The sequence below is a fragment of the Clarias gariepinus genome, chromosome 28 (genome assembly GCF_024256425.1).
Source record: "Clarias gariepinus isolate MV-2021 ecotype Netherlands chromosome 28, CGAR_prim_01v2, whole genome shotgun sequence".
NCBI classification, from domain to species: domain Eukaryota; kingdom Metazoa; phylum Chordata; class Actinopteri; order Siluriformes; family Clariidae; genus Clarias; species Clarias gariepinus.
This window is the reverse complement of record NC_071127.1, coordinates 12,020,637-12,044,492: the sequence shown is the minus strand read 5'-3', so window position 1 is coordinate 12,044,492 and position 23,856 is coordinate 12,020,637. Positions and strand designations below refer to the sequence as shown.

Genomic DNA, 23,856 nt, shown 5'->3' with positions numbered 1-23,856 from the left:
GAGATGAAGTATTTAAGGTCATTTCAGCAGAAGATCATTATGGTGATTGCAAAAAAAAAAAAAAAAAAAAAAAAAAACGTTTGGTGACAATTTCCATGAGCCCATAATCGTAAAAAGCATTACAACCAGGCTTATAAGGTGACTCCTTGTGATTTTTTTTTTATTTCTCAATAACACTACCTCGTAAAACTCTAATCATGCGCCATAGATAATTGTAAATAATAGCTGTTTACACAATACACCTTGTGTAACATTGGAACCTGTTAAGCAGAGAAGGAATTCATGTCAAGGTTGTAGCAAATAAAGTGAAATTACAATCTAGCAGGAAAAATCCAGGCAAATGTCTGAACACAATAACTGTCTCACTGAGCCATGTTACCACTATGTGTTCAAAAAAAAAAAAAAAGCCTGGTAAGGACATGAAATCACTGGAAGAATGGTTAAGTTGTCATCGGGATGTCTCCGTGTTGTTGTTCTCACATTGACTTCTTCAGGCTTGTCCTATGAGCATGGTACCTTGTAAACCACGCTACCTTGAAGATAGAAGTTCATAATAACATTCTTCTGGTGCTTACCAAGTTTGTGGCACACATGCAGCAGGTTATTAGCGCATCTACTATATGTAATGTTCTGAGAACTAAATATAAATACTGGATCCAAATCCTTCATGATGAAAAGCACTGCATGTGTTTCAGTATTTATACCAACCCACCAGACATAATGGAAATGTAATAATCACATGTTCAGCACCCACTAAGAGCATGGTCTGATCTGATTGGTCATGGTAATGGTGGACCTGGTGAGCGCATGATCATGTGCATGATAGGATATTAGTAGGAACATAATAGATACATTGAAACCGTAACAAGAACTTGATAAATGTAAATTTTTTTCATGTTGATCCTATTCCCACTGTGTTCTTTTATATTTTTAAGACACGTGGAAACTTCATTGGTCTTTATCAGAGCAAGCTGTTATGGGTTCAAACCATAATAAGTTAATTTGCATTAATAACCAGGTTTGCAATAAATGGTTCGATACTGAACTGCTCAAATATTGTACAGAAATCTTAATTAAAAGTCACACTAATACTCCTACAGTCCTACACCACAACCTCTGCTAGCAGGGAGAGAAGTGTCCTCATTTTATGTTACACAAACGGGTTTCATAAGAGTTTGTTCTCTAATAGGGATTTACACAAAAAAAGCTCTTAAAGTTCTAGATTTAACTTTTTTCTTAGAGCATTGTTAAGGGATTTTCCAGTACTTAAATTATTTGTCTTGTCATCCTTCTGGGATATGACCCAGATTGTTCACCAGCATGAAATAGCAAATCTCCAAATTTCCACAGTTATAATCAATATATGTCCACTGGGGTGGGTCGATAGGGCATTTTCATAGGTTATTTACTGACACATTGCTGTAATTTATCATGTCTTTTTTCCACTCCCCACCTTTCCTAGAGGAAAAGAGTACGATACTCTGAGCTGGACTTTGAGGTAAGACCTTGTACTCCTCTGTACCCTGGCTTAGTGTTTGCGCTTTGCTGTTAGAGAAGGGGTTTGATTGCTGTCTAGAGGACCTGATGGCATTGCTGCTTTCGTGCTTGTATCCCTTTGCATTTGTCAATCAGAATAGCAGCCATTCAATTCATGGTAGAGTTGTTCAGTGTTTCATCAGTCTTGATTCAAATCCTGTTCCGGATTGGAAATGGAGCTCCTTTCATATTGTACCAAACAATGCTAGTGTTTAAAAAAAGGATCTGGACGAGAATATCATGACAAAACTGATTTGTTTAAATGTTGTGACTGCAGAAACACTGGGCTGTGAGCGTGTGATTAGTGAGAGAGTGTGCACATAAGACGCCTGGGGAATGACTAAGCTCCGGAAACCAGCAAACCTCCAGTCAACATCAGATTTTATTCTAACTACTTTGTTGCAAGTTGTTCATGGATCAAAGTGATTTGGTGCCTAAACAAAGCTAATTCAGGTCATTCTTTTGTGAACGTTGCTGGAGTTTTGCTTTCCAACATGGAGGCATCCTCTCAAGCAAAGGTATGTTACTAACAAAACCCAGTTGCTTTTAGTTTCATTACTTCTTCCATCCTGGACAGGGCTGCATGGTGTTTCTGTCTGGGAGAAAGAAAGAAGAAAAAGAAAAAAACAGTCAGTCTACAATATCTGGCCACCCAGTGCTATCACAGGATTTGGTGAAAAGTGATTGGTACAAGGTCACAGTTCTTATCCACTATGAGACATAATTGGAGTTTGATTTCACAGTGTGATTTGACCCAGGATGATCTAAATTTTGTAGCGAGCAGCCATGTCTGTTAGCTTTAAACCACCTTTAATTAAATCGGTACACAGGGAAAACTGTGTCGCCCTGTAGAGAATGCCACCGAACAAAGAAATCCTGCTGTGACCCTGATTCCTTTGGCATTTAGAATCAGTGTTTTAGAGACTAAAAAATAAAATAAATCCTTAGTAATGGTTGGCAAATATTGCCAGCTACTGTACATACCCCACCCCTAGTCTGTCTCTCCACCACCATCATCTTCTGTCCCCTTCCCGTTTATTCTGTTTATTTTTTTTTGTTTTGTTGCTTTTCTTGTACCTTCCTTCTAGAAAGTGATGCACACTCGCAAAAGACACTCAGAGCTCTACCATGAACTCAACCACTCCACCAAGTTCCACACCATAGATAGGTATAGCAGGGATGCTGCCATGGCCAAGTTTAAGGTAAGAGTCTAAACTGTTTTTGGGATGGGGGATGGGAAGTGTCGTACTTCTGCACTAGTCACATGGGAACTTTTATTACCGTGATGCTTTAAGGATTATTTAAGGATTTTTTTTTTGTTATCACTCCAAAGACTGAACGAGTCATGACACCATAATACATGAACTAAGCAATTACACTTTTATTTATAGAGTGGGGCAAAAAAGTATTTAGTCAGCAACCAATTGTGCAGGTTCTCCCACATAAAAAGATGAGAGAGGCCTGTAATTTTCATCATAAGTATACAATTAGTGGCTGACTAACTACTTTGTTTGCCCCACTGTATGGTATTGGATAATACTTCTAATCTAATTGAGAACTACACCTTAAAATGCAATTAGCAGTACAGTAAGTACCCTACATACGAATATTCGAGTTACGAACTATCAAAGATACGAATATGCACACACATATGTTCAATCACTAAAGTTTTATCACATGCTTGTATACGTTGTCACATGCTTGCAGTGTGCATCCCAGGATGCCAGGAAGCAAGCGTAAACGCATCGCCGATGAAGCTGGCACTGCTAAGAAGCACAAAGCAATATAAGTGAATGAATAAAAAAGTGCAAATAATTGAGAGAATGGAGCAAGTGAAAAGATGACAGACATTGCTCGTTCTTTTAACATTAATTGTTCAACCATCATCACAATTTTAAAGAACAAGAACAAGATCATGGAACATGTTGGTTTTATACTGTGTATAGCCTATTGTGTTAGTATAATAGAATCTAGATAATGTTTGTTGGACTTACGAACAAACTGGACTTATAAGTGAGCTCTTAGAACGGAGAGGGGACTTACTGTATTAATAATACCTTATAATGTAACTATGTGTATTAAAATAAATCCTAGTATACCGTACACAGCATATACCAGCATTTTAAACATCCTATTTTTTAAGACATGCTGTTTTTGGAAACTGTAGATCTAATCTAAATGGGAAAAAAAGGCACACCCAAAGTATTTGTAGAACACATATTTATGTTAATGAGTCTTCTATTTACTCCCAAGTGCAACTACCCTTAATAAAGTGCACATTTAGAACCACATTAGGAACTGAGAGCAACCATTTAATAACTTCCAGCAAGATTTAGGCTTTCTTACATAGTTGCTTCTAATGTTCTCTTTTTTGTGTGCTTTGGCAATGACAGTGATTAAGTAGGGGATAAAACAAAAGGCCATGATGTTGTATGAAAATAATCAAAGACTGGGTGGTATAAGACATCCTTGCCACACAGAAACTGATTCTGTTTTAATAAAAGCACATCTTGAGGGTTTTTTTCTTCCTGTCATACCCAAGCAACACTAAAAACACTTTTTAAACATTTTTTTATTAGGGAACTTTTTGTTCTTTATCCTTCATATCCTTCCGAGAAGGTAAGTTCATGTTATTTCATATAAAACAGCATCTCATGAATGCATAGTGGAGAGAGATGCAAGTACAGGTACATGATATTTTCAGTGAAACAATTGAAACACAAAGACTACGAAACATGAACAAGGCACAGTGGGGCTAGTGAGGACTATGTAATATTATACAAATAAAGTGAGGAAGACTGAAACCTGACAATAAGTGTTATATAATCTGTGACATTAATGCTTGTGCTTTATTAGACAACACTGTGCTCATTGTGCTTGTGCTTGTGCAGTCACATGCAATGGCTTATGGGTGTTGTCACCCAATGCTGTATAAGCCCTACAATGGCAAAGTGTTAAAATTGTTGATTTGCCAGTTACTATTTTTCTCTTTCTTGAAGCTTTTTGAGGATGTTCTTAAGTTTGAAAACAAAATGCAATTATATAATATATAATTATATTATATTGGGTATATACGTACAGAAATTCTGTACTTGAGTAAATCTAGGTATATCTCAGCTGAAATATTTCTCGAGTAAAAATAGAAGTCATCCATTTATAATGCTACTTAAATAAAAGTACTGACCTTTAAATTTACTTAAGTATCAAAAGTACCAAGCTTGTATTTGCTCACAGTAGCCTTAAAGACCCCTCTCTGATTCCTGACTATAAATGTCCTGTTTTCTTTGCTACCTGCAACCATTTTTGTCTCTGATTTTAAACACCTGCTATATGATTGAGTGTTTTACGGAGGGAAGGCAAATCACACAATCATGTATAACAGTCAGCAGGTAGTAATAGTACTCCTTTAGATACTACAAACCACTGTGGTTATGTAAGACAACAGAAATGTAGTGAAATAGAAAGTACAGATATTTGTTTTAGGATGCAGTAGAGTAAGAGTAAAATGCATATGCACAGCCATGTACAGTATATATTCTCCTGTAATATTATTTATATATTCAATTTTAAGTTATATATGGAAATACCGAATGATTTTGTACATAATTATGCAGACATGATAAACATATATAACTAAATTGGCACAGCATATAATATGGTGCATAAGACTTTTGCACAGTACTGTGTAATTTGTATTTATTTATATATTTATTCATTTATTTTATTCAAGTTTGTAAATGCTTCAGACCTTTGTGATAGCAAGTGTTTATTGAATGTTACACTGAAAGAGAAATAAGTATATTACCAAACCAAATACCCACAGGGTGTAAAATCAGCCTGACACACATCACAGCACAGTACTTACCTAAACTAAGATGCATGACTGATTTGATGACAGTAATTTTGCAGATTTTTTTTTTTTACCAAATGGCTGGATTTTAATCACGCTTATGTTGTAATGCTTATATCGTATTAAATTCTGTTTGTGAACTAAAAACATTTACTACATTTTTCTGCGACCTGATATCTTTGGTAAGCGTACAATGCTGTTTCCTGTTAAAGGGGCTGTTAAATGTTTTATGCTCCATAAGTAGTGGAGTAAAGAGACCCCATACACAATTTTGCACTCTTGTTTCCAAAAGAGATTTATGTCATTAAGATTTAAAAACAATTACCTACTCCCAGGGTAATCTTCAGGGGCACTTACTACATGTTCACTCATAGTTAATTTGTGTCATGCTGTCTGCACCCTATTTCGTTTCCAAGTTGTTGACTTGGATTTGCCTTAAATTTTGGAAGGAACACGGACCATGCCACCGAATCACCAACATGCATTTTGACTGAGTGATTTCGATCGCACTCATGAATTCTAATGGCATTAACTTTTGCTTTGTTTCATTCTTAATGAGGGAGATGTAGCCAAGGCTGCTTTCAGGGAAACATCAGGCACGTTCTGTAATCTCTCACACAGTTAACTTTGACAAAGCAGTAATTGCAGTTATAATGGCATCTGTGAAAGTGCACAGAATGGAGATTATGCTTTGGTAATTACTATAATAACCCAGAGCCTAAGCCTTGTGACAGTCAGTCATTTTGATCTTATCCTCAAGTCACTAGGTTGAGTGTGCAGAAGAGAGCAACTGAATACTTCTAATCTTTCCTTTAAATACATGCATTAGCCTCATGTAATTCTCCTAAAAAAAAAAAGTGGTGTTTTATCTAGGATCACTGTAATCCTTTGTATTTTTGACCATGATTATACCATCTATTGATCTAGTAGAATACAGACATGTTTTAAAGTTAGTACCCCCTCTTTTACTTCTAGTTTGTGTGTGTGTGTGTGTGTGTGTGTGTGTGTGTGTAAAAACATAATAAAAGTAATCTGATCATAGCTCTCTGTGTCTCTGTGTTAGCCAATACAACCTCAAAAGTACAACAACTTACATTTTTCACATGGGCAATACTTACTGCTTTTACAGAATTTAAGAGGGTAGGTAATCATCATCTCTTGATTCATTGATCATCAGCAGGTGTGCATACCTCTATAAAAGCAGAGACCCTACAGGTCTCACTGTGCATGTTAAAAGTCTATGAGATTACAATGAGAACACAAAAGTTCCTACAAGCACAAGTATGGTTTGAATTATACCCCCCCCCCCCCCAAAAAAAAAAAAAAAAAAAAAAGAAATTGGGTCATTCAACAGGACAATGATCTGAAACACACAGTTAAATCTAAATAAGAATGGCTGAAAAAGTAGAAGACTCAAGGTTTTGGAATGGCCTAGTCAAAGTCCAGACCTCAAACCAATTAATGTTGTAGTGGGACCTTAAGAAGGACCTTGATTGGTGCAGTCCACCCTGAATGCCATGAGGAGAACAGACAGCCTTAAGAGAGCTGTGTATACGGACCTAATGTATGTCCCTGAGAAGGTTGAATTCCCTAGATTCAATTAAGAAGGATTGCTGTAGTGGCTACTTGAAAGTAGCAGAAAACCTTCCCTTAAAAAAACTGACCAAACATTTACTGTTTATAATAATTTGAAAATATACTGTCAGACATTTTACAGAAAAAAAATTTTTTATCTTGAAATGGCAAACAAATAAAAGTAAAAATATAAATAAATGGTCAGTCCAAAATTAAGGACAATAGAAGATGCCATTCATTTAAGCATGTTTCCTTTCAAATAGTAAATGTCCATTTGTGTAAGGGACCACCACTAGAGGTCACTGTTTCGTTTTTTGTAGTTTTTGTTTGCAAAAAGGCACCTCGGCCAGGTGATGCGAGTGCACACCTAAGCCGAGGTAGCTAATTAGATTATCTATAAATAGCTGTTTAGTCTGGGAAACTGGGTCGAGCATTGTTAGTTTGTCCCACTGTCATTTATGTGGGTATTTTGTTTAGTTTAGTTCAGTTTGGTTTAATTGGTCTCTAGTATTGGCAATGTTTAGATGTTCAGTGTGTGTCTATGGTTGTGGAGGTGACTCGGTCATGTGAAGTGTGGTGTCTGCTAAATGTTTATGTAAGTATTGTTTGTGTCCTCCTGTTCTTTACTTGTGTGTTTAGCTAGGTGTACTGTATGTTTGGCTAGGAGCATGTTTAGCTAATAGCCATGTGGAGCTAATTGCTATGTTTAGCTAATTATCATGTTTAGCTAACGGCCATGCCTAACTGATTGCCATGCCCCCAGCCATAGTCCCTTCATGTCTCTAGTCTCTTCACGTGACCCTGGTCTTTCCCAGTCTCTTCGCGTGACCCTGGTCTTTCCCAGTCTCTTCGCGTGACCCTGGTCTTTCCCAGTCTCTTCGCGTGACCCTGGTCTTTCCCAGTCTCTTCGCGTGACCCTGGTCTTTCCCAGTCTCTTCGCGTGTCCCTGGTCTTTCCCAGTCTCTTCGCGTGTCCCTGGTCTTTCCCAGTCTCTTCGCGTGTCCCTGGTCTTTCCCAGTCTCTTCGCGTGTCCCTGGTCTTTCCCAGTCTCTTCGCGTGTCCCTGGTCTTTCCCAGTCTCTTCGCGTGTCCCTCTGGTCTTTCCCAGTCTCTTCGCGTGTCCCTCTGGTCTTGATCCGTTTTAGCTTCCGGCGTAGTGTGTTTGTATAATTCCTTAAGCCTGTGTTTCATCATAGCGCTCATCTTTCGTGTAACAGGTATTAGAGCCTGTTTATGTCCTTATGCCTGTTTCGCCATAGTGCTTGTCTTTTGTGTAACAGGTATTAGAGCCTGTAAATGTCATTAAGTCTGTCTTTTGCCATATACTTTTGGTTATTGTTGGAGTTTATTTGTTCGTTGATTTATTTGTTATTAATATTATTAAGACTCTTTGTTTACAACACCCCTCTGCGTTTATGCCTACTCTTTGCACCCACAGCAATTATATCAGCCTGTAACACTCCAATCATGACAATTTGTAGAACTTTACATGAAGGTGGTCCCTAGTTAAGAACTGTAGTTAATTTGGAGTTCAAATTGTTAAAAGAAAAAGAACAGCTGTTGTTCATTCATTTACAGTATTTGTATATTTTCAACAGCCGCTTTCTTTTTTTTATGGTGGACCTGAAACCTATAATAAGAATGAGTGATGCAGTCCAGAATGCCATTAGCAGGACATTAAAGGGACACCACCCACATGCACCCATTCATCAACACTTGGTGTTAATAGCGTGGACAAGTCACCCGTCCAAATGACCCTTACAGTTTGGGAGATCATATGAAACAGACAGACTAGACATGAAGAAATCCAAACTAAGTATTGAACCAGAGCCCCTGGAGCTACAAGGGAGCAAAAAACTCAGTATTAGGCCATGTATACATTATTGTATACAGTATTAGGCCAGGTTACAAGGCTCACAATTATTAATTAATTAAATAAACCATCATTTGACTTTAGAGGGCACTGGTGGTTCAGTGGTAGGTGTTTCACCTGCCATGCGGGCCAAGTTGTAGTGCGGACTGGGTATGCGCTGTGGCGACCCCTTGCCCGGAGCAGCCGAAAGACCAACAACATCATTATTTGACTTTTGGTTGGTCTGTCTATCTATCTATCTATCTATCCATCCATCTTACTCAGTAAGTGTTTTGGATACATTGGTGGGATCTGAGACGTTTAATGGACAAACTGGTCCAATTTTCTCCATAATTTGTCATGTAAAATTCCAATCTATCTTGTTAGAGCACTCCCAAACACGAGAACACATGCTGCTGCATATGAAGCCACCAAACACATTTTTTAGTAAGGAGTGTAACACACTTTGAGGAAAGCGCTATTGTATCCCTTTTTACTTGGGTGTGGGCTCGGACTCCCACGATAAGCTATTGTTGCTCTGATCAGTGTTGGAGTGAGAGTATGCCATTAAAGAAATACAAAAAAAGAGCTAACACTTAGACCCTACATGCCTCACTGAGCATGGTAAATGCCAAAGTCCATGATGACACAATTAGAAGAAGAATGAACAGGTACAGTTTGTTTGCCAGGAGAAAGCCTCAGGGGTTACTGCATTTGCACAAACCACAGGATTTCTGGAACATTGTTGCCATATCTAGTGCATATTTGAGAAACAGCAATTTAGGAGCCCTGAATTCAACCTCATACCCTCTGTTAATCATGGTGGTGGAGGAATTATGGTTTGGGCTTGTTTTGCAGCCACAGGAGCTTGGCACCTTGCAGTCAATAGGTCGACCATGAACTTCAGAAATGGCAGAAACTAAAGAATGAAAGTTAAGAAATACAAATTGTCCAAAAAGCTTAATGAACTAAAAGAATGTTATGAAGTAGAGTGGGTCAAAATTCCTCCACAATGATGTGAGGCACTGATAAACTCGTACAGAAAATGAGTCCTTCAGGTTATTGCTGAAAAAGGTGGATCAGCAAGCTATTAAATCATAAGGACTTTTATTATGGGGTCCTTTATTATGGTTTTATTATTTATATATATATATATATATAAATAAAAGCACAGGCAAAAAGTTACATGTTACAGTATTTGTCTGATGTTGTATTTGCCTGATATTGAAAACTGCTATGATTTAACAAAAATTAAAAGAAGTGGTACTAGTTTTTGAACATGACTGTATTACAGGTCGAATTGTTATCATTACTTTTATATACATTTTTAGTATTATTATTTGGTCAATAAAACCACTACAGTAAATACAACCATAAAAACACAGGATCATACAGTATGTATCTGTGCTACTGTGTGTATATATTTGCCAGGTCATGTTTGTACTGCCTAGGCTGTGCTGAAAAAAAAAAAAAGTCGTCACTCTATATTGCAAGATCATGACACTTATAGTATATATTGATTAAACAAAAGTTAAACAATAAATAAATAAAAAAATAAAACATTTAAAACATCCAATTTACATGTTGCATTCTTTATAGTAAGTTTTGAGCATAGTAAATTGTACGAGTACCTTTTATTCAAAATCATTTCCTTTTTTTCTTATTTATGTAATAATAGACCTATTGAGGTTTTTAACACTTTCAAGCACTCTCGTACTAAGTGTGCCCCTCAGAATAACCACTCGATTTCTTTCTCTTCTTCCACAGTGTGGTTCAAGTCTATTTTTTCCCTGTCCATTTGTTTCCTTCTCCTTTCCATCCATTTTCTTTCTCCTGTAAAAGCCAATGTCATTATCCCCCCAATCTCTATTTTCTACCATAACACATGGATGGATCAGTCGTTGCCCCTGAATAGGCTACACGTTAGCAATTGAAGTCCTCGGTGCAGTTTGAAAGGCAGTTAACCTCTAAATGATGATGCTGTATGGCGATAACTTTAGCAGAGACACCCCATACGATTCTAAATGGATGAAGGACTCGAACCTTGCGTTCAATCTAGTTGTGGCAAATGCGAGCACAAATGAACACAGCATGAAAGTTGGGCTATAGAGGAAGCCAACATTTTTGGCTTCTAAAATGTGGATTGAATTGGCTATAACTTGCCTCATAGCCTAGTTTATTGCTTACAATTTCTTTTTCAGGAACAATAATAATCACATTGTCAATTGTTTTAAGGCAAACAGAGGTGGGTAGTAACACAGTACATTAAATATTTTGAATAGATTGTGCATTCCTCTACTATATACAGTATATATAAAATTATTTTATTCGTGTTTTCGGTTCTTTATTACCAGTCATGTCTTCCCGATTTAAGGTGGTCACATAAAGGTCATGTCGAATTTCACATCAAATGCCATATTAATTGAAGATTAAAAGAAGAGACAGAGTAGCCAGATTAACTCCCTTGATGCATTGCTGTTCCCACAAGTTACAAACTTTTTCTAATTAAAGATTACTGCAAAAAATTGTCTCAAAATAAATTTATTGAATATAGCCCAATGTATCTGCTATTCTGACACTTTTTTTGTTACTAGTTCCAAGCTTTACATTTTCTTTTTTTCACTCCCTCACATACTTGTCATAGCGCTTATTCTGTACAGGGTAGCGGGATCCCTGGAGTCGATCCCATGGGTACTTGGGGCACTAGACAGGGTACACGCTGGATGGGGTGTTAATTCATTGCAGGGCACAGTACAGGGAATTTAGAAACATTGTTTAATCTACTCTGCATGTTTCTGGACTGTGGGAAGTAATCAGAGTACCCAGAGGAAACTCTCTAAGAACCGGTAGAACATGTAAACCATGTCTATCTTCTTTCATTAATTGAATATTCTTTATAAATAAAGGCAGATAATTACCAGCATTATCTTACAATAGAAACTGATATATTGTTTTTCAGGAATAATTTTGCTAATCTTTTATTTGGTTTATGCTGGTCTGATAAGAAAATAGCAGATACACTTGACTACATTTAATATATGATATAGATTTCTTAACTAAGTACTTGCGGTATTTAGCGGCACTCCGTGAGACCAACTGCAGCCTTCCGCGGAAAAAAACATGCATTCTTAATGGCCACATCTGTACTTAACTAAGCACCTACTTGTACTTAACTGAAAACCTCTATGTACAGTACCTACTGTAGCTGCTGTTGCATTAATAATGATTTTCTTGTGTTAATCCCAGGATTCATACTGACTATTTTATCCTACAAAAATACTTCTTTTCACACCCAGAAGAGCATTTTGGGTCGGTTATACATGGTGCAAGCCAAACTAGTCCAAATGCAGTAATTTTCACAACATAAACAGTGCTTTGTAATCATTAAGATGCAACATGAACATAAATTAATAAAGAATAAACAACTAGCATGCAGTAAAGCCATATATATATATATATATATATATATATATATATATATATATATATATATATATATATATATATATATATATATAATTTGTTTTTTTATTTATATTACATTTAATTTTTTTTGTTGCAGGTAGTAAAACAAACGTCAATCATTTACTAGCTACTACTGTATGTGTGTGTGTATATGTATGTATAATATATATATATATATATATATATATATATATATATATATATACTGTATACACAATCTCAATCTAGAGATTAGATATAATATATATCTCACTCTATCCAATTAAACTCAAACCAACTAATCATGTCTTTACATATTTGTTGACGAAAATACGAAATTCTACCATTCTGAAATTTGTACGTATAAACATTAACTTAGACACTATTGGGACATTGTTGGCTCAACACTGTAGGTTACTGATCAGAGGGTCAGCGGCTTAATCTTCAGCACCATCAAGCCACTACTATTAGGCCCCTTGAGCAAGGCCCTTAATCCTCTCTGCTCTATGGCTGCCATGTCATGACTGATCCTGCACTTTGACCCCATCTTTCTAACAAGATGCTCTGTGTAAAGAAAAATTTTCCCTGTGCTGCAATGCACATGCAAGAGAAAGGCTTCTACTTATTCTTACCCCAACCTTAGCTTTCATATCTTTCTTATACTGTACTTTTAAGTAAAAGTATTCCGAGTGACATACACTGTGAAAGGATCCATTAATTTTCAATTCAATTAAATTTTATTTGTGTAGCACTTTTAACAATTGGCATTGTCCCAAAGGAGCTTTACACAATCAAAAGAATTATTTAAGTTTGTATGGAATGTGAATGCAGATAGTCCCTGGTGAGCAAGCCGAGGGCGACATGTAATTGATGTTAATATGGAGTCCAGTTAGTTATTAAAACTCGGGTATAATTGTATAAAGTTCCAGTCATGAACTATCGAACAGTCAAGTCCTCAGAGAAACAGCTGCCAACACCAGTCGAGGCCAGAACCGTCTTCTAGGTAGAGAGAACCATCCCCAGACATGGGACGCATCCCAAAAAGACACACGGGGCATCCATGTGACGAGATCTTCAACCAGAAGCAGGGCACCAGGATGGGTCAGACAGGTCCGGAGGGCAGAGGGAGTCTGGATCACCGGCAGCTCAGGAACGACATGTGTAGCTCGACAGAGAGAGGGAAGGAGAAAGAGGGAAAAGAGAGAGCAGAAGAGAACAGTTAGGTATGGTCACAGTCATATAATGTATAATGTGAATGTATATTAACTGTAGAGTGCAAGCAGAGACTCCGGCAGGACTAACTATGACAGCATAACTAAATGGAAGAGCCAGAAGGAAACACAGACATGAGGGCTTCCTGACATGTAAAGCAAACAATCACCTCACCGTCAGCAAACCTGAGTGATCAATGAGAGTGAGGAAGACAGCATCTAAACATACCAGTTCACCATAATACTCTACGTCCATGAGTCCCCCAGATCTGCTCCTTTACCCATGGAAAATCTATTTATAAAAATGCTTGATTAAATAAATAGGTTTTTAGCCTGGACTTAAACACTAAGACTTTGTCTGAGTCCCGGACACTAATTGGAAGACTATTCCATAATTTTGGGGCTTTGTAAGAAAAAGCTCTGCCCCCAGCGGTATTTTTCATAATCATTTTGAAAATGTCATCATTTTGAAAATGTAGTTTTCAAAATGATGACAAGCAGCCTGCATCCTTTGATCGAAGTAGGTGTGGCAAATCGTAAGACACTAGCAGTTCGCTCAGGTACTGCGGCGCGAGACCATTTAATGCTTTATATGTCAAAAGTAGTATTTTAAAATCAATGTGAAATTTCACAGGGAGCCAATGCAGTGAAGATAAGATAGGGGTGATGTGCTCATATCTTCTGGTTCTAGTGAGGACTCTCGCTGCTGCATTCTGGACTAGCTAAAGCTTGTTTATGCACCTAGCTGAACAACCAGACAGTAGGGCATTACAATAGTCCAACCTAGAGGTGATAAAAGCAGGAACTAGTTTTTCTGCATCGTTTAGCGACAATATATTTCTTATCTTGGCAATATTAAGAATGGTAAAAGAATGCTATCCTGGTAATATTATCTACATGAGCTTCAAACGAAAGGTTGGAATATATATTCACACCAAGGTCTTTTACTGTCGCACTTGATGGAACAAAAAGGCCATCTAAAATTACAGTGTAAACTAAAACCTTACTTCTAGCTGTATGCGGTCCTATGACTAGAACTTCTGTCTTATCTGGGACCTCGTCCACACGAAGCCGGTGCGTTCCCTATCCGATCATTTTTTTGCGTGAACACGGCGTCGTCTCAAGAAATATCTGCGTACACACGAAACCACTGAAAACAGTGTAGTATATATGCCAGACCAGTATGGGGCGCTGTAATTCTGCCATAGAGATACACTATACACGGAGAAGAAGACTTTGAGCATGCGCATAACCTTGCGCGCTGTATACGAACCAAGATGGTGTTGTCCATTATCGCTTGTTGCTCATAACAGTTGCATAGAAGCAATAGATTTTGCTGTAATAAAGCTAGTAGGCTTTGTAGCCACACGAACACAATCATGTAGTCCGCCATTATTGTTGTTGCTGTTACGTGTGACGCAGCCGACACATGATGTGATGACATCATCGTTTCACAAAATATACGGATTGGCCGTACACACGAAGACGCAAGGGTGTCGTTTTCAGATTTATCCACTTTGGAACCGGGTTTCAAAAAATAGCGGTTTCAGTCTCCTAAAACGCCTGATCCGTGTGGACGAAACGCCAATACGATAAATTTATACGTATACAGTGAAACGCGTCTCCGTGTGGATAGGCCCTGGGTTAAGCAGAAGGAAGTTAATTAGCATCCAATTTCTTATGTCCTGCACACATTGCTCAACTTTAGTAAGCTGGTTTATCTCATCTGGTTTTGCTGAGACATATAACTGTGTGTCATCAGCATAACAATGAAAACTAATACCATGCTTACGGATTATGTTGCCCAGAGGAATTATACATTGAGTAGTAAAAGAAGCAAACTGCAAGTTCCCAGCAGATATAAAAACATCTGGATGTGTATCTGAAAAAGGTGAATGCCATTTCCAGTTTTAAATAATATATAAGGAATAAGCCATAGTATTGTTTGTTGTTGTTGTTTTAGGAATAAACCATAGTGTGGCTTGTTTTTGTTAAAGGAAAATAATATACTGTAATACTGATACTGAATCAGTTATTTGATGATGTTGAGGAACATGTAGAGGTTTGTATTCACTACTTTCGCCACACTAAAAGGTGAATCCCAATTATTTAAAAGTAGTAGGGCACACAATTTGTCTTTATAGCCAGATTGGTTTGTAAAATAATACAAATAATAAAACAAAACAGAAAATTGCGAGATTCTTTCATGACCACGTTTGTAACTGAAACGATGCCGTGTTGAGGTTGCGACTCTTGTTTTCCTCAAATTAAAGTCTGAATGCCGATATCTCAAAAGACTTTGAAAAGCAAAAATGATACAACAGCATGCATTATAATGTTAATACTGCTTGAGACATCCTTCACGTCTCCGCCAAACAACCTTCATTATTATGAGCCGTTAGCACCAGTTCTGCTGCTGCCACTCAAGCTTTCTTTGGGCTTTGATATGATTGACTAGGGAGAATAAACAGTTCAGTTATCTGTAGAGTCAAGACAAAAGAGTTGTTGTGTAAGTGAAAAATAAATAGAAAACAATTTTTAAAAATGTAGGGGAAAAAATTCAGGAGAAAGAAATAGCAACGGTATAAGTAATGGAGTAAAAGTACTGTTACAAGAGTTAAAGTCTACTCAAGTTTAAAAAAAAAAAAAAAACTTTAAAAATCGCAAAATTACTCTCCCCTGGTATTATGTAACATATACAGTTAAAAAGTTTTTATAGGTATTATAGAGTAATCTCTAATTATGTTCATAATTGCTTATAGTTACAAAATCTGCTCTTCTTTCTCTTCTTTATTGTCTCTCCTTCTTACACACACACACACACACAGCTTCATTCTCTGTTGCTATTTATGTCATTCTGTGTGTTAATGAAATGTTTAGTAAGCTATTTAATTTATACAAAGAATTAAACCATACGCGTTCCTATCATTAGTTAAAATGTATGCTAAATTTATTCTGATATTTTTTAATAATGTGTTGCAGCAGGGTCACGAGGTGCTTTTTCACCAATTTGTCCTCTCATTTCCTATCCTTTAGCAGTCGTTGATCTTTCAAACCGAGCACTGCGCGGCATAATCAAGCCATTAATTGAATAATTGATTTGGCTCATTAACATGTTTCTAGATGACACCGCGCCCTCCGTAGTTCGAGCTCGTCTCTGTTTTTGGTTCACACAAATTAGCCGTTAAATTGTGTTTCTTTACTGGCCGCCGCGTTGGCTGAGCACGGGCTAGCTTAATGAGGAAGCTGAGAGGGAGAACTAAACTAAATCACACATAAAGAGACGAAGAGAACAGTGGTAATGTAAGGGCTGGTGCCAATTAAGATGTAAGATGCTCACACAGAAAGGAAAAAATCAGATGCTGCCCGGTTGCATTAATTTGCAGTGCCTGGTAGTTTTATATATACAATTATATTACACTATATTTCTGATTAGATTAACATTCACATTCATAAGCCGTTTAAGAGAAAGAGATCAAAAACTCCTCAAGTACAAAAGTTTTTAAAGACAAAAATGATTATAGCAAAAAAGTTTGTTTATGGATTTCACTTAATAGTCAAATTCAAGTATTTTTCCTGAAATTATTTATTTAAAAAAGCCAGCATTTTACAAGTTCAACAAATTGTATTTCTCTTCCTGAATGTAATTTCACGTAAAAATATTTAATAGCATACACCCACTCCAACCTTGTCGTGGCTTTTTGGGTTATATTACACATTTGTCATTTAAATCGACCTTTTTTCCGTTATTTTTGTAATCCCAATGCTGATCTTATATGATCCTTTTGGCCTTTGTTAGCAAATTTACATACTCATCTTTTCCAATGCCCCATCTGTTGTTTCTATTTGCAATACACTTTAATTGATTTGCAATTTACTAATTTTATTTAAAATGTTTTCTCCCATTCATAATATGATACAAAAAATGGTGTAGGATATAAAATTTGGGGTGGTAGCGCCTTGGCTTGGACCGAGGATTTTGGTGGGACATGACAGCATTAATAATGACGCAACATGAGGAATCCTCCAAATTGAGGAGAGCAATAATTTTATTGTAGCAGCTTTGACTTGAAGGCATTGTTCCCATCCCATATCCCTCATGCGGAGCTCCTTGTAGAAGTGCCTTAACACCCCCCTACATGTTCTGTTTATTTTGAGGTCTAGGGCCCATAATTTTTTGGACGCCATTAACAGATCTTTATACTGATAGATGCTTTTGCCAAATTGGTGTGAAAAGTAGGAGTAGTCTGTTTTTTGTTGTAATGCTTTTAAAAGTCAAGCACATTGCTACTTGATAAATAAGCTCGGTTGACTCAGCTGCGGTGAACCGTTTGATTTTCCGCCCATGGTTCCTTTACAGGTTGAACTATAGCCCTGCCGCCTAATTAGCACAGTCTGGCAATTGTTTACTTATGCATCTATAAACAAACCAAGGAAAAGGTCAAAAGGCTATCACATTTGACTTATGCTGTAGGCTGCTATTTAGTGAACTATATCTGACACAGCAGGTGTATTTTCCAAATGCCAGACAAACACACGCACACAGCGAGTACAGCTAATATCATTATCCAGGGGTGCCAGCATTCAGCAAGATTTCCAGGCCAATTTTATTTTATAAAAGCACACAAAAGATTCAAACCTTGCCCCAAAATTTTGCCACTGGGAAAAGATTCGCAGTCGTACTTCTCCTTGCCTCTGGCGGGAGAAACAACCGCATGCTAGTGTGCAGACATTTTACATTGTATGAAAATGACCTGTCTAGATTTGAATTCGGCCTCGGGTCTGTACAGTACGTGTGGAGTTTGCATGTTTTTCCCATGCCTGGTGAATTTTCTTCAGGTACTTCGGTTTTCTCCTACAGTCCAAAGACATGCAGGTTAGGCTAAGTGGCATTCCCTGATTGTTTGCAGTGTGTGAATGAGCGTGTGTGTGTGCCCATCCACGGTGTACCCTATCTCGTGCCCTAAGTCTCCTGGGATAGGCCCCAGGCCCTCTGCAACCCTGTGTACAGGATAAAGCGTTATAGACAGTGAGTTAGTGAGTAAGTGAAAATAACATCACAGACACACAGTCTGTAATTACATATCACCTTAATGAAAGAATTTGCCAGAGATGTGCTATTAAACAAGTGTGATCACTTTGCTCTTTTAAAATCGATGTGTTTATTGTTTCAGTGGTGTGAATGAATCCATGAAGGATTTGCTGAATTGTTGATTTATATGGCCACCTTATAAAGGGTCTGGGGTTTACACGCTGTCATTGTTAGGCCTGTAGGCAAGGGCCTTAACCCTATTCCCCATACAAAATTACTTTCCCATTGCTGGTCCAAAAACCTGGATGAGAATGGAGGAGGCTAGAAACCTGGGCCCATAAAAACCACCTTTGCTACTGAATTGCCAGAAATCATGACCCAAAGTGCTCGACAGCACGAGAGGCACAAATGGTTTCTATTGGCTTTGTTTCTTTTATTTCTCTTCTTATTTAAATTCCAGTGCCTTTTACTTATTATCACTTGTCCAATTGTGAAGTATTAATGCATGATTTGTTTCCACGCCGCATGTCTTCCGCCACAGTTTGACAATAACCAAGCAGACAGCAAACCTGAAGGCATCAAACAGGGAAAAGGTAAAAAAAATAAAATAAAATAAAAATCTTGAGAGCAGCAGATCTGCCGTGACCAGCCTCTGTAGTCCACTCACTTGTTCTTTTCCTCCTCTCCGCTCTGCAGTCTCAGTAGTAATACTCAAACAAGCATAGATCTGTAAATGACTCCCTTAGCTCTCTCTCTCTCGATACACAGAATGCTGCTGTGATTGCTGCTTTTAGCGCTCTCGTTTTCTCTACTCTTTTTTTTTTTCCACTGTTATATACAGTACTTCTTCTTCTGTCTCCTGTGTATTTAGCAATGACCTTGTTTGTCCAGGACAAATCCTATACGCTGTCCTTCTTCCACATGTTTTTCATCTTTCTCCCCATTCACTTTCACTTAAGTGCATAGCGTTTAATTTATCAATTGATTTATTTGCTAGAGTGCTGAAAGATAATATCCTTTTTACTTAACAATTATACTTGAAATAATACCTTCTATGAATGGTGATAGCAATAACCTGTGGTAATCTCTCAGCTGCTTCACTTAACTTCAATCAGGAAGCACACTTCTATAGTACTGTAGTTCACATCCAACAGTGCGTTCAGGGTATACAGTGGAACCTTGGATTACAAGCATGATTCATTACGGAAGTGGGCACATCAATTACGGCTCTACAGCCAATCAGGAAAGTCTGTAAACTCGCGCATGTGGAAGGAGCAGCTAGTGCTTTCCTCCGAGTGTGTTACTCCGCCCCTAATGGTGCGTGAGCAAGCAGTTCAAAAAGATGCGGTCGGCTGACGTCACGCGGTTCGGAGGAATCACGTGATAGTCTTCGGCCCTCCCGGCTGAGTGGTAGTAGTAGCCTTAATGTGGGAGCCCCCTAGTGACGGGGAGGTATTGGCCACGACTAAATTAGGAAAGAAAATTGGAAAAAAAGAAATAAAATAAAAATTAACCTGCACTTTACCTTTAAAAAAAGGAAAAATAAATCCTGACAAAGTGTTTTCGTTTATGCGCCAGAAAGCTGTGTGTGTGTATGTGTTTGTGTGTGATTACATTAACGGAGAGACTGTTTTATCGGAAGAAATAGCAAGTAACATCGTTAATGACACTGGCGTACGCACAAATTAAGGGAGTAAATAAATAAATAATAATAAAAAAAATTAACCTGCACTTTATCTTTGAAACGTAGAGTTTCTGTGTAAGGCAGAGAGTGTGCGCCTGTATGTGTGTGGGAAGCCGATAGGAGATGGCGGTGGGAGGAGGGCTGTAAAGAAGGCAAGATTGTGTGTGTGTGTGTGTTTGTGTGTGTGTGTGTACGTGCGCGCACACAACAGGCTGATACAGAGAGGTAGAGACTTACTAATGAGACTTGCTTTTGCCTTATACGCGCGCACACACGTGTGTTATAAAAAACAATACACGCGCGCTGTACACACACACTTACAAACACAAAAAAATATGTTTCACACACATGTGGTCACAGTGTTATAGTTAACAGTACACGCATGCACAGATGTTGATTATACCAGTAAGAGACGAGCACTAAGACCCAGCAGGGGAGACAATTACCTACAATTTCGCAGCGCAAGAGGATATAAACCAAGTCAGTGGTCGTTTTTCAAGTCAAAATTTATTAAAAATCTTTGCTCGTCCTGTGAAACACTCGCAAACCGCGTTACTTGCAATCCGAGGTTCCACTGTATCTCCAAAAAGGTTAGATCTTGGATGAAGTAGCTCACTATCTCTAGCTAGCCGAAAATACACCATGAGTACAAGATAAGAAAAACAAAACTTTGACACTGTTATCAAGTGCATGTATTTTTATCACCCAACCTGTGTTCTGTGTGTTTTATTTTCTAATTTGTGTATTTTGTTTTCTAGCCTGCCAAAAACGTTAAGCGCGAGCCTAATAATGGTAGCACGCTATCAAAAACTGAGAGCGGGACTCCCTCTCGCTTTGTATTACAAAAGTTTTAAACACAAAGAAACATGGTTTCTTATTCTTTCACTCCTAATCAGACACGTGGGTTCACTAGCTAAACAACTGGATAATAATACAAATCATCATCCAGTACATACCTATCCAACAAGGATAAATTGGCCATCATCTGCCAAATTGCCACGAAATTAGCGAACAAATAAATAACCTACCTGCTCAGAAATTAACCAAGATTACCTGTCTGGATGCCAGCTCATGCCTCTCAGCATGCCTAAAGTTAGGCCATAATAATATTAGATGTGTCCGAGCTGGTACATAATCACAAATGTTAAGTTCCCTAAATTGTTATTTCCTTTTATTTCCCGACTGCTGAGATGCACAAAAAAAGCATAAAGGAGATTAATATACAAGCATTGACAGCAAAACACAGATTTTGTGTTCATGGACCCAAAGGAATATTAGAAGTAAAAACTCTCCATAGGTACATCAGTTGTAGTTACCTTCTACTATTGGTATACAAAAACAAATGACATTCATTTTCTGCACAATAAAACTCCCACTGTTAATTTAACACTTTTAGTGATTGTGCACGGAGTTGTCATGGTTCTGCCATGGTCCAGGCGGCTGTTTAGGATGGCTCCTACTGTATATTTTGCGTTCAACCATAGACTGTATAAGAATTAGACAAACCCTCCATAATGTCACACAAAGGTTTTTTAAAGACTGCTTTTAAAGCTCAACTGTGAAAGCTCTGGGCATCGCTGTCTTGGCAGTTGTCTAAATCTGATTAATCCATAAATGTGGAAAACGAATTGATCCTGGTTTTTGGTTGAAACATACACACATGGACAAAATTGTTGGTACCCTTCGGTCAATGAAAGAAAAACTCACAATAGTCACAGCAATAACTTTAATCTGACAAAAGTAATAATAACTAAAAATTCTATAAATTTTAGTCAGACATTGCTTTTCAACCATGCTTCAACTGAATTATTTTAAAAAAACTCATGGGGAAACTGCTCTAGTTGTTCCTTGGCAGTTGGCACCTTTTTCAGACTGTATGTTTCAGCTCCTTCCAAAGATGCTCAATAGGATTGGGGTCAGGGCTCATAGAAGGCCACTTTAGAATAGTCCAATGTTTTCCTCTTAGCCATTCTTGGGTGGTTTTGGCTAAGTGTTTTGGGTCATTGTCCTGTGGCAAGACCCATGACCTGTGACTGAGACCAAACTTTCTGACACTGGCCAGCACATTTCTCTTTAGAATCCCTTCATAGTCTTAAGATTTCATGTACCCTGCACAGATTCAAGACACCCTGTGCCAGATGCAGCTAAGCAGCCTCAGAACATAACGGAGCCTCCTCCATGTTTCAAAGTAGGGACAGTGTTCTTTTCTTGATATGCTTCATTTTTTCATCTGTGAACATAGAGCTGATGTGCCTTGGCAAAAGGTTCAATTTTTGTCTCTTCTGTCCATAGGACATTCTTCCAGAAGCCTTGTGGTTTGTCAACAGGTAGTTTGGCAGATTCTAGTCTGGCTTTTTAATGATTTGTTTTCAACAATGGTGTCCTCCTTGGTCATCTCCCATGTAGTCCACTTTGGCTCAAACAACGACGGATGGTGTAATCCGACACTGTTCCTTAAGCATGAAGTTCACCTTGAATCTCTTTACAAGCCTTTCTGGGCTCTTTTGTTACCATTCAGACTATCCATCTCTTTGATTTGTCATCAAAATCATTTTTCTCCTCCGGCCACGTCCAGGGAGGTTGGCTGCAGTCCCATGGATCTTAAATTTCTGAAAAATTTTCGCAAATGTAGTTACGAACATCTGGCTGTTTGGAGATGGTCTTATAGCCTTTACCTTTAACATAAGAGACAACTCTTTCCTTCACTTCCTCTGGTCCATGTTGAGTGTGGTACACACCATGTCACCCAACAACAGTGACCTCCTGGAGCTCTATACTGTATATAGGCCCACTGACTGATTACAAGATTGTAGAAACATGTGATGTTAATTAGTGGACACACCTTGAAATAACATGTCCCTTTGGTCACACCATTATTTTTGTCTAGGTCTGTTTCATGAGTTTATTTTTTTAAATAATTTAGTTGAAGCATGGTTAAAAAGAAATGTCTGACTTTTATTGGCTAACATTCATAGAATTTTTACTTATTATTACTTTTGTCAAATTAAAGTTATTTCTGTGACTATTGTGAGTTTTTCTATCAATGACCAAAGGGTACCAACAATTTTGTTCATGTGTGTATCTACTTAGCCCAGTTAACAGAACATAGCTAGCTTAGCTAAGTTTAATTTATACGGTAACATTTCTTTACATTTGATTAAACTCCATCATCCATATCTTACCCGTCAACCCATTTCAATTTCTTTATTCCAGTTCGTTAGTTAGTGACCCATACAGACATCTAGAAGTTTTACATCTGCAATTAATTACCCACTATCAATTATTCATAATTGTACAGTATACCTTAGGATTTTTTTTTCCAGCATCCAGGGCTTTTGGGGGATGTTAAAATGCTCAACAAGTTATAAAATCGGCAGACAGGTTGGAATCTGCTACCATTAGAATGCCTAAGAGTCTCGGCCCTGGGCGTGGCTCGGCTGAGATTAATTAGCCACTATCAATTATTCATAATTGTATAGCTTAGGATTTTTTTCCAGCATCCAGGGCTTTTTGGGGTGTTAAAATCGGCAGACAGGTTGGAATCTGCTACCATTAGGATGCCTAAGAGTCTTGGCCCTGGGTGTGGCTCACATGGCCCACACCAGAAATTTTGCTGCATAGCTTAAACAAAATTGCACATATTCATGCGAAACCCAGTACACATTTAGAGTTC

The 23,856-nt window shown here is 37.8% G+C and overlaps 1 protein-coding gene across 8 annotated transcripts in view; it reads left to right on the top strand.

The window, feature by feature from the left end:
• adgrb2 (adhesion G protein-coupled receptor B2) overlaps positions 1–23,856 on the top strand; it is a 450,506-nt gene that overhangs the window by 414,417 nt on the left and 12,233 nt on the right. For 6 of the 8 annotated variants that reach the window (XM_053490019.1, XM_053490013.1, XM_053490018.1 and 3 more), the window contains 2 exons: positions 1,463–1,498; positions 2,625–2,738. The exons of 1 other annotated variant lie outside the window; for it this stretch is intronic. In XM_053490019.1, coding sequence (XP_053345994.1) covers positions 1,463–1,498; positions 2,625–2,738 — 150 coding nt within the window. The remainder of the gene's footprint in view (positions 1–1,462; positions 1,499–2,624; positions 2,739–23,856) is intronic. One more of the 8 variants, XM_053490014.1, reaches the window with a different exon arrangement.